The sequence below is a fragment of the Trichechus manatus genome, unplaced genomic scaffold (genome assembly GCF_000243295.1).
Source record: "Trichechus manatus latirostris isolate Lorelei unplaced genomic scaffold, TriManLat1.0 scaffold00035, whole genome shotgun sequence".
Lineage (NCBI taxonomy): Eukaryota > Metazoa > Chordata > Mammalia > Sirenia > Trichechidae > Trichechus > Trichechus manatus.
Genome location: NW_004443971.1, coordinates 11554423 through 11575044, shown reverse-complemented (window position 1 = coordinate 11575044; position 20622 = coordinate 11554423). Strand labels below are relative to the sequence as shown.

At 50.4% G+C, this 20622-nt stretch overlaps 1 protein-coding gene across 1 annotated transcript; it reads right to left on the bottom strand.

The window, feature by feature from the left end:
• Window positions 1–11542: 11542 nt before the first annotated feature.
• On the bottom strand, window positions 11543–13806 carry KISS1 (KiSS-1 metastasis suppressor). Its single transcript, XM_004375348.1, has 2 exons — window positions 13704–13806; window positions 11543–11850 (listed from the first exon to the last, which is right to left on the bottom strand). Exons 1-2 carry the CDS (start codon window positions 13804–13806, stop codon window positions 11543–11545), a joined length of 411 nt encoding a protein of 136 aa, XP_004375405.1.
• Window positions 13807–20622: the final 6816 nt, after the last annotated feature.

Here is a 20622-nt window from a genome sequence, read left to right as displayed (position 1 = left end):
CTAGCATCCTAAGTCCTCTCAGCTACTCTAGCATCCTAAGTCCTCTCAGCTACTCTAGCAGCCTAAGTCCTGTGCCTTCAGGGTGCTGCTCTCTGTGCCAACTGTGGGCGGTAAAGACTTAATCAGAGGAGCTAATCTCTGTCACTAATGTGTTAGCTAATTAATGTGTTTTGACGTCAGATATGATCACATCCTCACCAAATGATGGGCCCTAGTGGTGAATTTTCAGGCATTGTCATTGGCAGTGGGGGAAATATTGAGGGCAGGGGAAGACTTTTTACAACCCCTCAAAGTGGAGAGGCTGTTTTTTCAGAATGAATGAACATTTATTAAGCACTCTGTCATGGATTGAATTGTGTCCCCCAAAAATATCTGTCCACTTGGCTGGGTCATGATTCCCAGTATTGTATGATTGTGTACCATTTTGTAATCTGATGTGATTTCCTTATGCGTTGTAAACTCTATCACTATGATGTAATAAGATGGATTAGCGGCAGTTATACTGATGAGGTGTACAAGATTGGATAGTGTCTTAAGCCAATTTCTTTTGAGATAAAAGAGAGAAGCGAGTGGAGACACACAGGAACCTCATCCACCAAGAAAGCAGTGCCAGGAGCAGAGCGCGTCCTTTGGTCCTGAGGTTCCTGCACTGAGATGCTCCCAGACCAAGGGAAGACTGATGCATCACAAGGACCTTCCTCCAGAGCCAACAGAGGCAGCCTTCTCCTGGAGCTGATGCCCTGAATTTGGGCTCGTAATCTACTAGACTGTGAGAAAATAAATTTCTCTTTGTAAAAGCCATCCACTTATGGTATTTCTGTTATAGCAGCACTAGATGACCAAGACACGCCCCTATAGGCTAGGGTGGAGTCCCTGGGTGGTACAAATGGCTAATGTGCTTGGCTGCTAATGGGCTAAAGTTTGGAGGTTCGAACCCACCAGAGACACCTCAGAAGAAAGGCCCAGAGATCTACTTTTGAAAATCAGCCATGGAAAACCCTATGGAGCACAGTTCTACTCTGACACACATGGGGTCTTCATGAGTCAGAATAGCCTCAACGAGAACTGAAAAAAATTGGCCTAAGGTGCTCATTCATTCTTCTTTCATTCATTAGCAGATATTCATGGAACATTTTTTATAATGTCAGGCACTTTTATAGATGCTGGAGTTACAATGATGACACAAATAGACACGGTTTCTGGTCTTGTGGAGCCCAGTGTCTTGTAGGAGAGAAAGATTGTTATCATCACAACATAAATATAAAATAGTCACGATGAGCAGTGACAGGAGCCTCCAGAAAGCTTTCCCTGAGGAAATTATACTCAGCTGTAATCCAAAGTCTGAAAAAGCAACGAACAACTGAAGAGGGAAGGAAAGAGAGTCCAAGGAGACCAGCATGTGCAAAGGCCCTGTGGAGAGGGTGCATGGTGAGAACAAAGACCGGAAAGAAAGCCAACATGGCTAGAACAGAGATGAGAGGGAGTGGGGCCAGAGTCGAGCCTGGGGAAGCAGGAGATGACAAGAGCTGACACTTACTGAGTGCTTCCTATGCACCAGGCACCACTATAGGCGTTTAAAGCATTTAATTCTCACAGTAGCTATACGAGGTAATACCATTACTACCCCACTTTACAGATGACGAAACTGAGGCACAGGAGGATTCAGAAGGTTACTTGCCCAGGGTCACACTAACAGTAAGTGATAGAGTCAGGCTGTAGATTCAGGCAATATGATCCAGAACTCATTACGTAGTTGACTTCAGTGTCAAATCGTAAAGGTTCTTGAATCAAATGGTTAAGCACTTAACTACTAGCCAAAAGGTTGGTAGTGAGAACTCACCCAGAGTTGTCTCGAAAGAAAGGCAAGCCTAGTGATCTACTTCTGAAAGGTCACAGCCTTGAAAACCCGATGGAGCAGTTCTACTCTGCACACATCGAGTCACCGTGAGTTGGAATCAACTTGATGGCAACTAACAACACGTCTACCCTAACAGCAGTGGGAAGCTATTGACGGGTTTAGCAGGGGATGATGTAATTAGATGTGTTTTGCAAACGTACTGTGGCTGCAGTGTGGACCAGCGAGGAACAGGAATGAGTCCAGAGCAGGGTACCATATACCCGTTAGGAAGCTATGGCACTAGAACTTGGAAGCCTGGACTAGGGTAGGTGGGTGTGCTGAAGACAAAGAAGATTGGATGGATTTGAGAGAAATTTAGGAAGTAAAATCCGCAGGACTTGGTGACTGACTGGATATGGGTATCGTATTAGTTTCCCAGGGCTGCCATAGCAAAGCACCATAAATTGAGAATTTTATTTTCTTACAGTTTTGGAGGCTAGGAGTCCAAATCACGGTATTGGCCATGTGGGTTTCTTCTGAGGACTCTGAGGGAGAGTCTGTTCTCTGCCTGTCTTCCAGCTTCAGCTTATGGCCAGCGATCTTTGGAGTTCTTTGGTTTCTGGAGCATTCCAAAGGAGCCCTGGTGGTGCAATGGTTAAGCGCTCAGCTGATTATCAAAAGGTTGGTGGTGGGAACCCACCTAGCGGCTCTGTGGGAGAAAGACCTGGAGATCTGCTCCCATAAAGATTACAGCCTAGAAAATGCTATGGAGCAGTTCTACTCTGTCACATGGGGTCGCTATTAGTCAAAAGGTGACTTGATGGCACCTAACAACAACAGAACACTCCCACCTCTGCCTTCGTCTACACATGGCTGCCTTCCTTCTGTGATCTGGGTCCCTTCTTCTCTTTTATAAGGATACCACTATAATTGGATAGGACCTACCCTACTCCAGTAGAACCTCAGTTAAGTAATTACATCTTTAAAGATCCTGTTTCCTAAATAAGGTCACATTCACAGGTACCAGGGGTTAGGACTTCAACATACATTTTGGTGGACACAGTTTAATCCGTAACAGGGAGTGAGGACATGAGGAGGTTTCTAGATGGCTGGTAACAAATAATGTGCAGTGAAAGAGATCCATGAGTTTGAGGACCTGTTGAATGTAGGGCTCCTTTGAGACATCCCAGCAGTGATTTCAAATGGCAGGTACATATTTGGATCTGGGTGAAATATTTATTCATTATTTCCAATAGATAATTAATGCCACAGATGAATGAAATTAGCCAGGGAGAACATGCAGAGCAAGAAGGTCCAAGCATTAGTGGACCAGTAGTACGGGAAGAGTCTGCCGAGGAGACTCAAGAATGGCCAGGGCGGCAGGAGAAAACCAGTAGACGTGGTGTCCCCGGGGCCTTGAGAGGAGGGTGGTTCAAGAACAGATGGTGAAAAAAGGTGGGTGCTGCTACGAGGTCAGGAAAGACATGGGTTAAAAAGTAGACATGTGACCACGGGTCCTGTTAGCAAGGCTGTCTTGGTGGAGCAGAAAACAGGAATGCAGACATGGACAGACTGAGGGATGATGGGAAGTAAGGAGATGAAGACAGCATCGTATAGGCAGCTATTTTGGGAAGTTAGGAGGTAAAGAGGAGGAAAGAGGGTGATAGCTGGAGGTGAATGAGGACCAAGTGGGAGAATTTCTTTCATCCCTCTTCCTCCTTTCTTCCCTCCTTCCTTCCCTCTCTCTCCACCCTCCCTTTCTCTTCCTTCCTTACCCTTCTCCCTCCTTCTTTCCTTCCTTCCTTTTTAACAATGGAAGGGAATTGAACATATTTAGAGGCACAGAAAGGACTCAGCTGAGAGGAGAAAACTCAATCTAGTAAGATTCTTGAAAGGGTAGGTGTGCACGTGTGGGATAAGCTGCGGGAGGCATCTTCTCCTCTGTGATAGGGAGGGTCTGGGTGTCGGAAGTTTACTTGCTTGGTATTGGGAGCTGAGGGACTTCCTGTCTGGTGGTTGTTGTCTTCTGACAAGTAGGAAGCAGGAGTCTCTACTGAGAGTTGGGGATGGGTAGGAGTTTAGAGGTGTGAGGGAAATGGAGAAGGTTTAAAATAGTTGTGGCAAGTAGAAAGGAACTGACCAGAGAAACCAAGAGGATTTCTTTTCTTTCCTTTTTTATAATATTATATCAGTTTTTCAGAGAAGGTTTACACAGCAGTTTAGGTTCCCATTCAACAATTTCTACACAAATTGTTCAGTGACATTGGTTACATTATTTACAATGCGTGAACATTCTCATTATTTCACTTCTGGTTGTTCTGTTTTCATTAATCTAGTTTCCCTGTCCACTTTCTCATCTTTGTTTTAAAGTAACTATTGACTGTTTGGTGTTATATGGGTGATTTTTTAAAGGAGCACAGTACTCACAAGTGATATTCTTTATTTTGTGGGCCAATCTGTTATTTAGCTAAAAGGTGACCTCAGGGGCAGGCTCTGTTGAGTTTTATTTTATTTTTGAAATTTTTATTGTGTTTTAGATGAAAGTTTACACAGAAAATTAGTTTCCCATTCAAAAGTTTCTACTCAAATTGTTCCGTGATAATGGCTAAGCAAGAGGACTTCTGGGAGGAATTAAGAGCACATGAATGCTGGACAGCATGACAGGATAGGAAGCCAGTGTGCCCTATTCTCTGACTTCCCCCATCACCACCACAGTGCTGGCTGCCCAGGCACAGATGCAGAGAAAGTGCGTGGCTGTGTTCATCCTGAGCTGGGGTTTTGCCAGATATGGCGATTAAAGATGAGGGACAAAAGTATTTAGGGTCTTGGCAAAATGCTATTGGATGATAGACTGCATCTAGGAAAGAAGACAAGACAGAACAGGATGGATGAATTGGAAGAAAGCAGAGAGGACCATGGATGACAGAGCAGTGGTGGTGGGAACAGCTGGAAGGGAGGAGGTGGTCGAGAGTGGGACGCTTGAGATAGTCTCTTTGGAGGTGCAGCAGTTGCAAGTGATGACAAGGTCCAGAGGAGGCAGGGGAGTGGGCGGCTGGAGTGGAAGGGCGTGGAGCATCAAGGGACTGAGAGGCCAGGGTGCTGGCCAGGTCAGCATCCACGTGGATGGTGATGTCATCCAGGATGGTGGCAGAGGTCTTGGGGTAGAGGAAGTCCGTAAGCCAGGAGCCAAAGTCTATGATAAATTAGGGGGTGGGACCTGGAAGTCCAGTAGTGATCAGTGAGTGAGTGAGTGGGGGCAGACGGTCCAAGGCAAAAAGCATGAGCCTGAAAGGCGGAGGCCTCCCAATGTCCATGGGAGCCTGGTGAGTGGACCTCGCCTATGACACAGGAGGAAACCAAGGCCTGGCAGGTTAAGGAAGGTGTCCTGCTCTGGGTCTGGCAGAACGGGGACTCGAATCTGCCGAGGTGATGTGGTGCTCTGTCCCAGCATCTCACTTCTCCCGTCGCGAGGCCCCTGGTGCAGAGTCAGTTTTGCCTCTCCTCTGGGAGAGTGATCTGTCTCCTTTCCCACCAATAAGCCCTGACAAGATTGTAACCTGTCAAGGCCAGGAGGCATGACTGCCCACCCATCCTTCTTCTCCCTCCCCTCTCCCCAAACCGTAGAGCAGAGGGGGGGCAAGGAGCATGGAGAGAGGAAATGGGGAGGGGCTGTGGGGAGGCCCAGTCAGCCTATGAGCACCTATAGTAATGCACTTTACTCTACTAGCAGCCTATGAAGTGGGCGCCCTTATCCCCACTTTTCAGATGAAGAAGCTGATGCTGCAGAGAGCTTAGGAGAGGCGGAGCTGAGAGCTCCACCCTGTGACTCTGGGTCCTCTTCTGTGGCTGCGGGGGTCAGAGAGGACTGGCAGAGCCCATGGGATCCTAAACTGAGGGGAGCTGAGCTGTGGCTGGGCTGTAAGCAGTGGTGCTGACCCCGCAGGGATTTTTGTGGGGGAAGGGGCACTCTTTAAAACTCCACACCTAGCTGCATTAAGACACAGCACAGTGCAGCAGGACCCTCACATACATTTTGTGTTAAGATTCCGGACTCTTACATGGCAAAGGCCTGGCCAGAGGGTCCAGAGCAGATAACAGTCAAACCTCTGAGCAGCCGGCAGAACTAGAAACCCGTGGATCCAGGCACTCTCCAAACCCCAAAGTCCTTACTTCCTACATCTATCCCTGCTTCTTGCCAGCATATGCAGCACACCTGCTTGCCAGTCCTGGGGCCAGCAGTGCATGGAAGTGTGAATGGAAGCGTGATGTTGAAGTGGTAAATGTTTTGTCACATATATATATACATATATAATACATATATATGTGTATATATGTATATATTATATGGGTATATATGCACGTATATACACACACATATATGTATACGTATATACACATATAATACATATACACATATATTATTATAGGAGCCCTGGTGGCATGGTGGTTGAGAGTTTGGCAGCTAACCAAAAGGTAGGCAGTTTGAAGCCACCAGCTGCTCCTTGGAAACCCTATGTGGCAGTTCTACTCTGTCCCATATGGTCACTGTGAGTCAGAATTGACTCGACGGCAACAGGTTTTTATGTATTATGTACGTGTAATATACACGTAACAAAACGTTTGCCATTTGTTACACATATACACACACACATATATGTATACATATGTACATACATATGTAATACATAAAACCAAAACCAAACCAAACCCAGTGCCATTGAGTCGATGCTGACTCATAGCAACCCTATAGGACAGAGTAGAACTGGCACATAGGGTGTCCAAGGAGCAGCTGGCGGATTCCACCTGCAAACGTTTTGGTTAGCAGCCAAGTTCTTAACTACTGCGCCACCAGGGCTTCTGATACAATACATATATATGTATTAATGGAGCCCTGGTGGCACAGTGGTTAAGAGCTATACACATATACATATATGCTTAAAAAAACAGTTGCCTTAGAGTTGACTCCAACTCATGGCAACCCCATGTGTGTCTGAGTAGAACTGTGCTCCATAGGGTTTTTACTGGATAATACTTCAGAAGTAGATCACCAGGCTTTTCTTTCTGAGGTGCCTCTGGGTGGACTTGAATCTCCAATCTTTCAGTTAGGACCACCCAGGGACTCTACATATATATTTACCATAATAAAAAACAAAACAATCAGAAGTGTGAATAACCTCCCCCACTTGTCCCTGGGGAGCCCTCAGACCAGTAGGAGAGAGACACATACAATAATTCTGCTAACTCACGTGGAGGCTGCAGTCACATTGTAGGCCAGGGCTGCAGGGAACCAGAGGAGGGGCAAGGAAGTGACTTCGGAGAGGGTGACAGGGCCCAGAGATAGTGGCCTTTCTTGTGTCTCACCTGATCCTTGCTCTGCTCAGAATGCCATCCTTGCTCTTTTCATGGACTCCCTCTCCCTCCACCTTCTCAAGTCCTGTGGGCCTGGGATCCTGTGGTCAGAGGCTGGGCACACATCCAAGCTGGACAGTGTGAGGTCTGGAGCCTGAACGAACAAGGGTCCTGACACCAAGTCCTGAAGGCTTGGTCAAGGGCCCTGGGAGGCTTAGCTGGAGGAGAGAAGCCACAGGGGCTGACAGAAAGCCCTAGAAGGACATTGCAAGGGAAGGAGAACCAGACCTCTTTTGTGCAGCCCCAGAGTGCAGAACTGAGGTCAGCGAGGAGCAGGAGGGAGAATCTTCTGGTTTTAGTCTCATTCTCAGGAAGAACTGCCTAGCAGTCAACACTGCCCAACCACGGAGGGAACGCCCGGGGAGGTATAAGCCCCTCACCCTGGGACAGTGATGCTGAGGGCGGCTGCTCAACTGTCAGGGAGGCGTCCCCCCCGGGAAGAGGGCCAGTGACTCTCAGGGTCCTTCCAGTGTTTTAGAATTCTGTGTGTCCTCCTCCCTGCCAGGTCGCCTGACCTGTTACTCTCCCGTTTCCGTTTCCGTTGTGGGGGTGGGGATAACCCAAAAGGGGAAGTGGACCACCACTTGAGTCTCTCCTCTCTGGACTTGGCCCTTCCGGTGCCCGGGCTGTGCCGGTGGGAGAATGGGAAGGAGAGTGAGTGGGGACCCTTATCAGGTTATCTCCCAAGCCCCTCTGCCCAGGGGTCCAGTACTTCTCACAGAAGCTCCCCAGGATCCCACATCTAGGTCCCAGGCTGCGTCACCTCAGACGTCGAGGGAAGTGGCAAGGGTGGGGGCAGAGGGAAGGGTTGTGGGGCACCTGCCCTTTCCCAATGGGGCAGACCCAGGACGTGAGAACCAGTCAGGAGACACATAAATCCAGTCCGAGCCTGGCTTTAGATTCCATGGCTGGGAGTGAAGAGTGGGGGCAGGGGCTTTAACGGGTCGGGGGGCTCTGCGACTTGCTCAAGAGACACTTGATGCTCAGGGGTTTCTCTAAAAATGGCCCTAACCTCCACTCTCTATGATAATGACCCCAAGGAAATTTGGGTGCTGAGGGCAAGGCAGGGGTTGGAGGGCGGGAAGGCCAAGAGCCTGCTTTCTGCTGCTTTGAAATGGGCAGATTTATTCTTGGCCATCAGCAGTTTAGTGGAGAAACGCCTGGCATGGCCGCAGCCCTGGAGGAGGTGGTAAAGAGGTGAAAATTGGGCTCATTGAGGCTTGGATTTCGGGAGTTAAACGTATTTGGGCTGGTCCTGCTTCTGTTTCATAAAAAGCAAATGGAAAACAGGAGAAAAGATAAAAATCAGACATGTCTTTCCTCCACCAGCCCTTCTTCCCAGAGCATGCTTAGCTCCCCATCCCTGGAGGGTCCCAGCTGGCTCATCGGAAGAATTTTTCAATCAGATAGGGGCACTGAGCTTGGAGGAGATGAGCAGCTGGGGCCTTGAGAGGGAAAGAAAGACCCGGAATAGATTTTAATAACTAGCCAGGGCTGCCTCGTGTGGGTGGACCCTCCAGAAGGAATAATAATGCGGAGGACTCTAGGGAAGGGGCTGGGGCCAGGACCAGGGGAACCTTGAAGCAGAGGGTGTGGGGGTGGAGAGAACCAAGCTTCGCAGCTGTTTGTTCCAGGGACCTTGGAGGAACAGGAATTCAGCTACAGGGTTGGGATGACCCAACCTAAGAACTGCTCAGGTGGTGACCCAAGAACTTTGCAGGGCAGTTCACAGGTCCTGGGAGGATAAGAGGATGGGCAAGGGGCCTGGGGGCCTGCTGGAGAGCCTGGTCCAGTGAGTCTTTCTGAAATAAACCCACTGCTGTGAGCCTATAGGACAGAGCAGAACTGCCCTCAAACGGTTTTTTCTAGGCTGTAATCTTTACAGACGCAAACTGCCACTCTTCCTCCCGAGGAGCCGCTGGGCGGGTTGGATTCACCCGCCTTTTGGTTAGCAGCCGAGCACTTAACCACTGCGCCGCCAGGGCTCCTTCCTGAAATGAGATGCATGTAAATATTGTGGGATCAGATGCCATGTCCTGAAGGGTGAAAGCTAGAAACATACAAAACTGCTTCCCTAAATGGCAGCTGGAGTGTATTTCGCTGTCAAACAAGCTTATACAAAATTGCTTCCCCAAATGGCAGCTGGGGTGTGTTTCACCGTCAAACAAGTTTAAGCAGCAGGGTCCTTTCCCACGGGAGGGTGTGGACAGCAGAGCCGCTGGGTGGGATGGGGGAGGTGAGGCAGGGCGTGGTTCTGACCGGAGGCTGCCAGGTGTGTGTGAAGTGTCACCAGCGGAAGTGTAGCTGGGGTGAGAGGAGAGGGGTTAGGGAAAAACATTTCCTGGAACATGGATTTCTCTGTCTCTTTCTGTAAGAAAAAAAGGCATGCTTTTAGCTTTAAAAGCCAATAAAAGTGTTGGGGGTGTTGAAAAGGTTTTGGAAGTAGATAGCGGTAAAGGCTGCACACGCTGTGAATGTAATTAACGCCACTGAGTTGTACACTTAAAGATGGTTAAAATGGAAGATTCTCTACTATACATATTTTGCCACAGTTAAAAACAAGAACAGTAGAACTAAAAGGCTTATAATGAAACCTGCAGTCTCCAGCCCTGCTCCCACTCCTCAGTCCCGAGCCCTGCTCTTCAGAGGTGACAGCTTTCTACTCTCTTAGCTATTCTGGTATTGTCCATATTTCTAAAGAGCCAGCCCTGGTGGAACAGTGGTTAAAGCACTCGGCTGCTACCCAAAAGGTCAGTGGTTCAAACCCACCAGTGGCTCCTTGGGAGAAAAGACCTGGTGATCTGTTGCCATAAAGATTACAGCCTTGGAAACCCTATGGGGCAGTTCTACTCTGTCCTATAGGGTCACTATGAGTTGGGATCCACTTGACCAAACACAACAACAACCCTACTGACAAGGTCTACTTCTTCCTAAAGCAACTCCAACTCCCCAGCTACTGGGGCCCCCAGGAATGTCCCCTCAACACTCCTTGTGCCACCAAGGCAGACTGGCCTTTCTCCATCCCGACCACGGCTGGCTCAGGTGGAAGTCCTGCCATCTCAGAGACCCATCACAGCGTAACGGGGGCGCCAGGCTCTGGCATCAGGAGTCCTAGGGCTTACCACTGACTTGCTGTGTGCCTTAGTGAGTTCTCTATCTTTGTGGATCTCAGGGTTCTCACCTGTAAAAATGGGGATAATGCCCATTTTCCTGGGGGGTTAAGGAGCCCTGGTGGCACAACGGTTCAGTTAAGTGCTCAGCTGCTAACCGAAAGGTTGGCGGTTTGAACACACCCAGTGGCTGGCTCCTCAGTAGAAAGACCTGGCAATCTGCTCTCGTAAAGATTACAGCCTAGAAAACCCTATGGGGCAGTTCTACTCTGTCACATGGGGTCACTATGAGTTGAAAATCAACTTAACAATGCCTAACAAAACAACAACCCTAGGTGGTTCCAAGGATGAAGAGGAAGGATACAGATAAAGTATTGGCCCATCCTGGCTTCCCTGGGGGACGGTGGATGGCCCAGTCCACTGTTGACGTCCCTTGCACGTGGATTTGGGGCTTCAGTGCACCCGGCAGAGGTCTGACTGTGGGGTGGGGTGATGATTATGTCTCAGTGGACAGGACTCATTCTGGGGGTGGTTGGTATCATCCCCCAGAGTGAGTTGTCCAACTGGCTGATAATTTCCCTGGGAAAAGGGAAGCTACTCAATCTGTCTGCCTTCCCCCGGCCTAGGTCAGTGCTACTCAAAAGTGTGGGCCGCCGCCCATGCCCATCTGCAAAATGTTGCCTGTCTCCAGTGAGAAAAGTACAGGAGTCAGGAGGAAGCCTTCAAAACCTTTTATAGAAATCTGACATTGTTAACACATCCAAGTGGCATCCAATTTGAGTCTCTCTTTGATTATTTTTTAATTCTCAGTTTTCTAGTGACTCATTTTTGTAAACACCGACTATTTTTTGCATTCTTCAAAAAATTTTAATCACCCCAAACAGAAACCCAGTCCCCCTTAAACAATAACTCCCTGTAGTGATTCATTTTTATTGCTGTTTTTTTTTTTAAGTATTGATCTGCAACAGATTGGAAACAAACCTATTCTTTCACCACCTACAGCTTGAGAAGCACCGATGTTGATGACACCGAAGTCATCATAAAACCAACTAAAGATCTGATTGAGGAGAGAAGAGGATCTACCTCATCAGCACTGGTTGCAAAAATTAGCTACAAATCACACGCTGGCGAGTTAGCAGTATTTCCTTTATTGCCTCAGGACAGAAACGCCCTGGCCCCTCCCGGCTCAGCCCCTGCCGGCGCCCCGCCCGCGCCATGCCTGCTGGGCCGTCTGCCGCTTGCCGTAGCGCAGGCCGAAGGAGTTCCAGTTGTAAGTGGACAGGTCCTTCTCCCGCTGCGCCAGCACTGCGCCCCGGGGTGAGGGGGTCAGGCGGCTGCGGGGGGCGCACAGACCTGGCCGCCGGGGTCCCGCAGGGCTCTCAGGGGGCGGACACAGCGAGGCGCCCCGAGGTCTCGGCCGGGCCGAGGTGGGCTTCTTCTCTGCGCACCGTTGCTCCCAGGTGGCCAGGAGGGCCAAGGGTCCGAGCTGCGGGCCTAGGACAGAGAGCCACGGGGAGAGGCTGCGGTGAGGCTGGGTATGTGCGTCCCCCCACCCCACACACAAAAAAAAGACCAAACCCGGTGCCAACGAGTCGATTCTGACTCATAGCTCGTAGCAACTCTATAGGAGAAAGTAGATCTGCCCCATAGGGGTTCCAGGGAGCGGGCTGTTGGGTTGGTAGCGTTGAACTTTTAGTTAGCAGCCATAGCTGTTAACAGCTAGGCCGCCAAGGAGTCTACGTGCGTTCGGGAAGCAGGAAAGGCTGCTTTGGAACACCTACTAGCGACCTCATCCTATGCCTCCCTTTTGTTCACAGACTTCTAGGAAGATCGAAGCTCAGTGCCTCCAGATCCAGCATGGCCCTCTTAGCTTAGGTGTTTAGCCCAGTTGGTACCTCCTCGTTCAACATGACTTTGATTTTAAATGTTCACGAGTTAAATATCTTTTACATTAAATTACTTCCTTTTAGGAAGCAAATAGGGTATAGCTTAGAATTAAATAAAACCGAAGTATTTGTGCCTCTTCTTGGCTCACCGGAGTCCCTGAGTGGAGCAAACTGTTAACCCATTGGGCTGCTAACCTAGTCCACCCAGGGGCACCTCAGAGGAAAGACCTGGTGATCTACTTCCCAAAAATCAGCCACTGAAAACCCTGGAGCACAGTTCTACTCGAACGCATATGGGGTCGCCGTGCGTCGGAATCAACTAGATGACCCACTGCCGTCAAGTCAAAGATGGCGACTGGTTTTTTCTTGGCTCACTACCGGGCACTGCATCGGGCTTCCCCACTGGGTGTGAGTCTCTTGGGGTAGGGTGGGGGCAGTGTTCATTCATCTCTGTCCATCAGCATGCTTGAAACAGTGCCTTGCAAATAATAGGGCTTCAATAAATGCTTGTTAACTATGGAGAGGCTATTGGAAAGCTTGTAGTAACAGAAATCAAGAAAGTGGCGCTAAGTCCATTGTGCCCACACCCACCTGTGATCCAGCTCTGGTCTCTTGATAACACTAATTGTGACCCCCTAATAAGCTATGTGGAGCCCTAGTGGCACAGTGGTTAAGAGCGAGGCTGCTAACCAAAAGTCAGCTGTTCAAACCCACCAGCTACTCCATGGGGGAAATACGTGACAGTGTGCTTCCGTAAAGATCACAACCTCGGAAGCCCTATGGGGCAGTTCTGCTCTGTCCTGCAGGGTTGCTATGAGCCGGAACCAACTCGATGGCAATGGATATGGATTTTAAATAAGCTATAAAGTTATCTGAGTCACCTCCCCCATTCCCAGTATAATTTCTCCCCTTCATACTGAGGGTTTACAAGGCTGATTTGGAAGGCACTTCACACACATGGGTCACTGAGTTCACCATAATTTTTGGCAGTAAAATAGTGCAACTCGCTCTGGGTAGACCATGGCCCCAGCCAACTGTGGCAAGAAAAACCCTTTGCCATCAAGTCGATTCCAACTCATAGTGACCCTATGGGACAGAGTAGAACTTCCCCATGGGGTTATCGTGTCTGTAATCTTTTATGGAAGCAAATCGCCAGGTCTTTCTCCCTCGGAGCCACTGGGTGGGTTCAAACCACCAACCTTTCGGTTAGCAGCTCAGCACTTAATCGTTGCACCACCAGGGCCCCTTCTTGATGCCCATAATACACAGTGGTAAACCATCCTTAACTTGCAGGGTTCATGGGGCTCCTGAATGAGCTGCATATGTGCCAGTTTTCGGTTTCCATTAAGTGCCAGGTTCAACTCATATCAATAGACTAGCTATAATTTGAAGAGTATGGTAAATCTTGTTTTGCAGCAATTCACTTACTCGGTCCCACCCCCTTTCCCAGACAATGCATACCTGTGCATCGAGGATCCTCGGCAGAAGCGACCCTTTCTAATGTCTCCCTGAAGGAAGTGGCACAGACGAAGAGCAGTAGCTGCCAAGAAACTAATGGGTGCATCCTGGTGAGAAGAGGCAGGTCCTAGAAGTGCCCTGAGCAGGAGACAGAGAGGGAGGAAGAGCTAGGTCGGGCGCCGGGTCTGGGGCTGGGTGCTGCGTGCAGATCTGGCTGAGAAACGAGGAGAGAGCCCTGTCCTTCGAGGATCCCTGAGGAGGGATGAGTCTGAAAGAACACATCATGGAAACGTGATGGAGTGTGGTCAGAGCTGAAATGATGCTGGGCGAGGATCATCTAAGAGGACTTCCTCAATGAGGTGAGGCCAGCAAGGGTGGAAGGGGCAGGACCACTCAGATTGGGGAATGCCCAGGGTACCGAATCTCAGGTGTGCTTGAGAGGAATGTAGGACAAATGAGTGATGATTATATATATATATATACATTCATATATATATATAGTGGGGGAGTGAGCAGGGAGGGCAAGAGGGTCAGGCCACCCATTGGAGAACTTTAAGGTCCAAACATTCTCTTTGGAGCCTGGGAACAGGCACTCCTTCCCTCCATGCTGTGCTCTGCATAAATCCACAACCTTCTGTGCTCCACTTTCCCCATTAGAATGTGCCTTCCTGAACCTGTCCAGTCCCTCCTTCTGTAAGAGAAAATTGTCTTCCTTTTCCAAGAAGAAAGAGGCAATGGGTTGCTCTTTCTCTTAGCTGTTTACAGCCTTGAAGAGCAGCACTAAATAGTCTTATTGCTTATAATTCAGGGAAAAGTTCTGTCCTGATTTGTCAGGTGGGTTGTCTCCATGTTCTCTTCTCCATGGGCCCTGAGAGGATCTGGACTGAATTGGCCTCGTCATCTTGGCTGTTGAGATGGGAGCTGTGTGCTCTGACCCTCCCTTCACCCTCTTATGCCCCCCCACCGCCACCTTCCAGCTCCCAATTCTAATCTCTCTTTGAAAAAGTCATGGGCACTTTGAGGTTGTCCAACGAATTTATGATAAAGACAAACTGGGGTGCTGCAGGCTGAGCAGAAAGGGTGCCCTTGTCAGACCTAAAGCCTGGAGCCCCTCTCTGGGGCGAGGGGACCAAGAGGGAGGGGGGCAGAGTCTCATTTGGGCCCAAACCAAAAAACACTGCTTTTAGTTGCTTTTGAGTTGATTCTGACTCATGGCGACCCCACATGGGGCAGAGCAGAACTGCTCCACAGGGTTTTCAAGGCTGTGACCTTTCAGAAGCAGATCGCCAGGCCTGTCTTCCGAGGCAGCTCTGGGTGGGTTTGAACTGCCAACCTTTCCGTTAGTAGTTGAGTACTTAACCATTTGCACCACCCAAGGGCTCCTGATTAATCCGTTAGAGAGGACAGTATAAAACCATTTCTTTTTTGGCTCAGATCGTGGATGCCTGGGGCCGAGGTTAGTTCAGAAACCACTCCTTGAGCACTGACTAGGTGCTGGCGCTGTGCTGGGTGCTAAGGGTGCACAGGTGTGCGAAGACACAGGCTTGCTGCCCCCAGGGATCTCAGTCTAGTCTGGGAAATTGACTCAAAAACAGATCATTTCAATATATTGTGGTAAAGGATGCTCTGCAGGCATGTGAATACACACGGGGCTGCGGGAGCCGAGGGAGCCCGACCTGGATGGTCCAGGCAGGTTTTCTGCAGAAGGTGATGCCTGAGCATGAGTGGGCCATGTGAATAAACCCGTCGCCGTGGAGTAGATTCCAACTCATAGCGATCCTATAGGACAGGGTAGAACTGCCCCATCGGGTTCCCTAGGCTGTAACCTGTACAGAAGCAGATTGCCACATCTTTGTCCCACGGAGCGGCCGGTGGGTTCGAACCGCTGATCTGTCAGTTAGCAGACAAGCGCTTTAACCACTGCACCAGCAGGGCTCCTGGCCAGATGAATAAAAGTATACAAAAGCATTTCCAGCAGAGGGCGCTGCATCAGCAACGGTGCTGGAGTGCTGAGGTGGGACTGGCTGGGGCTGGGTGTGGAGACAGCTGCTGCCCAGCAGACGTGTGTGGAGCTTCGGATGATAAGAGTGAGCAGGCTGGGCGATGAGTCCCCACTGTCCCTCAGGGCCAAACAGGGGCTTCCCCTGGGAGGAATGCGTGTAGCTTTGCATTTTAGAGGAGCATTCTGGCTGCTCTGTATAGCCCATGGTGAGTGAGGAAGGGGTGGTGGCTGCAGGCTGTGCAATTGGAAGGGCTGTGTTCCTCTTCGATGCTCCCTTTGCCTGTGTGTGCACCTGCCCCGTCAGGGATAGTGGTACCACGCACACCACATGAGAACTTCACTTTTCCTCCACTGCCTGTCCCATAAACACACACAAACACAAATACACACACACGTTCAGACACCACTGAAGACCCCCAGAAAGCAGGGGCCAAGTCCTTTCCATCAGAGGTTCCCCCAACTCTTCATTTGCTGCCTAGTCCACAGGTGGCACTAAACATGGTGGAAAGGTCCATCCCCTTTCCAGGTGGCTGACCTGCTATGGGTAATATTTGTGGTTTTCCCCACCCCAGGGGTTTTTGTACTGTGAATAACTGAGAAATTCCAGGCATGGTAGGACAGCTTTTGAAGAGGGGTGGCTTCCTTCCTTGGGTGACCCCCCCACCCCGTTCTTAGTGCTGGGGGCCAGCAGGGTGGGTGGGTAGGTGATCTTTGGTTGGGGTTGTATTTGCCACTCAACGAGATGGATTGACACCGTGGCTGGAACAATGGGCTCAAACAGCAATGACTGCGAGGAAGGCGCAGGGCCGGGCAGTGTTTCCTTCTGTTGTCCCTAGCGTCACTGAGTCAGAATCGACTCGACGGCACCTAACAACAACGATTTGGGGGAACTGCTCAGAGGAGTCCCATTCCTCAGCCATGCACCCCACCCTGAAGGACTCCCCAGCTTCCTATAAGAGCTTCTGTGGCCTCTAATCACAGCAACAGAGAGCTCATCCATTCCACCTGTTCCTCCCACAGTAAGACAGCCCTTGGGACCCTCTAGTTTGCAAATAATAAAGTGCAAACCAGTTTATCCACCAGGCTTCCCAGCGTAATCTGGCCATCCAATAACCAGGCAAGATCAGGAGCCCCACCACCACCCTCTCCTTGCCTGTCAGTTTGGGACCAATTTCCTGCTCCCTCTCTGGAGCCGCTGGGGGTCAGGGGTGGACCCTCCCCACGGGTGGATGCCGCAGTCCACCTACCTTGGCTCAGGCCTGGCTGGGTGGGAGTCAGGCAGGGTCTCTGTGGTGGTGATCGCCGGGAGGGAGGGGAGCTGGCTCACTCTCGACAGCTCCCCTTTTATAACGCCCTGGGTGACGTCTGCCGGCACAGGCCCACCTCTGCCGGCCTCTCCTGCCTCTGTCAGGCCCTCCTCAGAGATGCAGTGCCCTGACTACCACCTCCTGCCTCCTGGCTCTCGTGACTGAAATCAGCCTCTTCCTCCCTGTCCTGAAGCCTTCCAAGGCTGGCTTTATAATTCTCATTAGTTCTTTCCCTCCCTCACCACCGCCTTCCCCCCAGATCCACTCAGCTCTGGAGACCTATTCTGCCCCAGGCAACGTGGAAATAGGATATTTGAGGGGGAATGGTGGGGAGGGGGTCTGTGTGAAGTGTCTTCTCCCCCTCTGGATGAGAGCCACCCAGGCTTAAGGGGAGAGGAGAAAAAGGCATGATCTGACCCAGTGGGCTCCTTGTCCCCACATGCTCAGTTCTGAGATAAAGCCAGGTCAGCTCAGGTCTCAGATCAGAGGCTGCTCCAGGCTGTGTCCTGAGACTAGAGGGTGGGGTAGGGGGATTCTCTCCTTTTCCCTTCCTTTCTTCCTCAAACAGTTACAGAGCATTTGCTCAGCACAGGGTTGTAAGGTGAATATGACGTAGATGGGCAAGACAGGCAGCTAAACCGCTGGCTGTAAAGAAGCAGAGCAGAGTGGCAGCTCTAGGAAGTAGGTGTACATGGGAAGAACAGAGAAGTGACTTCCAGGCAGGAAAGACTTCCTGGAGGAGGTGGCATTGGGCTGCCCTTAGAGGACGAAGCCTGCTGTGAACAGGCAGAGAAAGAGGGGGAGGGCAGGCAGGGCAGCGGAACAGCCTCAGCAGCAGCACGGAGGGTGCTGATTGGTCCCCTGATGGTGGTCACTAGACTGTGCCCAGTGACTCGTTTTCTCTTCTCTGATTGCTGTCACTGTTAGCAAGTCACTGAGCCCCTCCTTCAGCCTCAGAGAGACTTGCCTGAGTGTGAATCCCAGCCCTGTGAGGCTCTGGCGGAGTGACCTTAATGATTAAAGGACTTGGAGTTTCGATTCTCGTCTGTAAATGGAGATGATAGCCAGAACAGCTCTCCTGTCGGGCTGTGGTGAGGACAGCACCCATGCAGCACAGACCCCGTTTCCTCCCCCATTCCTTCCCTTAGGCCTCCGTGGCCTCAGTGGCCCAGCCTCTTCTTGCGGGAAAGTTCCTCCTGCCTGTGCCGTGGGCTGCTTCACGGGGCTGCTTCCTTGCTGAAGGCTTAGCCAGGGTGGGGGAGGTTCAGAGAGACCTGTTTGTGATTTGAAGAAGGGATGGTGGGCGGATGGGTCCCTCATGCGTTAGAGCAGACCTAAGGCTGAGGAGTGACTTCTGGGCTCTCAGCAGATGGTGAGGGAACTTCTCAGAAACTGAACACAATACGTGCTCCTTGGGTGATGACTTGGGATGATGGACAGTGGGTCCCTTGACTCAACTTGGCTCTGCTGGGCTGGTGGCTTTTTCTGGCCCACCACTCTGCCGTCCACCAAAAACCAAAAACACACGGTGGTCAAGTCAATTCCAACCCATGGTGTTGAAGAGTAGAACTGCTCCATAGGGTTTTCTTGGCTGTCATTTTTACAGAAACTGATGACCAGGCCTTTCTTCTGTGGCACCGCTGATGGGTTCAAACTGCCAGTCATTCCAGTGCAAACCGTTTGTGCCATCCAGGCATAACTGTTTCCTGACAGTTCTCTGTCCATCCTCTCTGACCAAAGGCTAAGGGCCAGAAGTATCCCAAGGACTCTAATAGAGGAAGGAGACACTGGAGGAAGGTGTCCTCACACCCAAGGACCCAGGGCCACACCCTGCTGGGCCTGCTCCGGGCGCGGGTGGGGTGGGGGGAGACCCAGTCCCAACGTCTCCAGAAGACTTGATTATCACTCACCACACCACACTGCCATTATTGGCCCCGTTACAAGCCAGTTACTGTGCTAAATAAGTGCTTTACAGGACTTATTTCCTGAATCCTCACAACAACACTTTCAGTAGTAGTATCTCCACTTTCTAGACAGGAAACTGAGACTCAGAGCACCACCGTTAGTGAGCGGCAGAGCCTAGAAATTTTCCCAAGTCTGCACGACTCCAGCCTCACTGTTCTCAAAGCAGGCTGCCTATTAGAATACCTGTGGAGCTTTCAACATGGACAGATGCCGGGCTCCATCCTCAACATCGTGTGGGGGTGGGGCTCACACTTCAGTCTTTTTTAAGGTTCTCCAGGTGTTCTAATGTGAATGAGTGAATGAATGAATGAATGAGTAGTGGCCTTGGCTTCTGCCTCGCTCACCCTTCACTCCCTGTGTAGGGTAGGAGTGCTGGCTCTGGATTAAGACTGATCTGGGTAAGTCCCGGCTTTCCACTTCACCGTGTTGCTTTGGACAGTTGGTTTAACTCCTCGAAGGCTCTTTGACACGGGGATAATGAAGCCAACCTCATAAGACTGCCGGTGAGTGAGACTGTGTGGAAAATCTAGCACATCCCATTGCCGGTTGCCGTCAAGTCAATTCTGACTCATAGCGACCCTATAGGACAGAGTAGAACTGTCCCCATAGGGTTTCCAAGGAGCGGCTGGTGGATTTGAACTGCTGACCTTTTGGATAGCAGCCTGAGCTCTAAACCACTGAGCCACCAGGGCTCCAATCTAGCACATACCAGAAAACCAAACTCGTTGCTGTCGAGTTGATTCCGACACATAGTAGGTGCTAAATAAATCATTATTATTCCACAGTGGAGTCCTGCTGGCTGCTCCTCTTCTCAGCGCATTGCTGACACAGCCTTGCTAACTCCCACCCTCACCGTGACTGTTGTAAGCCCTTTCCACTCTCCTCCAACCCTAACTGCCACCCTACCATCCTTAGCAATGACCTCGCTTCCCACTTCACTGAAAAGACCAAGGCTGATGATGGACTTGAACCACCAACCTTTCAGTTAGCAGCCGAGTGCATTAACTGTTTGCACCACCCAGGGACTCAAAGTAGTAACTACTGTTCTACGAATGAAGGTATTAATAAGATAGTTTCATACAGACATGGTCCCATCAGAATGGTGGGGGGTGGAGTGGGCAAGGGCTGAAAGAAAGCTTGTTGGGGAGGGTGTCTTTAAGCTCACTCATGCCTCTGTCACCTGTTAGCAAAACTTTGTTGGGAGCCGACAATGAGCCAGGCACTGTGTAGACCCTGGAGAAAGGTCAGGGGAACAAGAAGCTTCCTCCCAAATCAGGAACGCTCCTCCACGGCTGTCTGCATTGCTGTGCCCTGGGTGGTACAGGGCTCTGTAGGCAAAAAGGGGTCTGATCAAAGCCGAGCCCGAACCACCGCACAAAGAAATACCGCCACAGAAAAAGCCATTTGCTTCTAAAAGAGTCAAGTTGTGAATCAATGGCAACTGCAGGGATATGGGAGTTTGGGGTCTTCTTTTGGGCTTTCCCCTCTTCCTGAAGGTGGTGACAGCAAACCTGAAGATGCTATGTCTCGTGGCACCCATGCCCACCCTGCTCTGGCAATGAGCGCTCTGTTCTGTAACTGGGTGTACACAACACTTTGAGGGCAGGGACAAGTCCCCCGTTGTCCCCTTGGCACCCACTCCATTGCT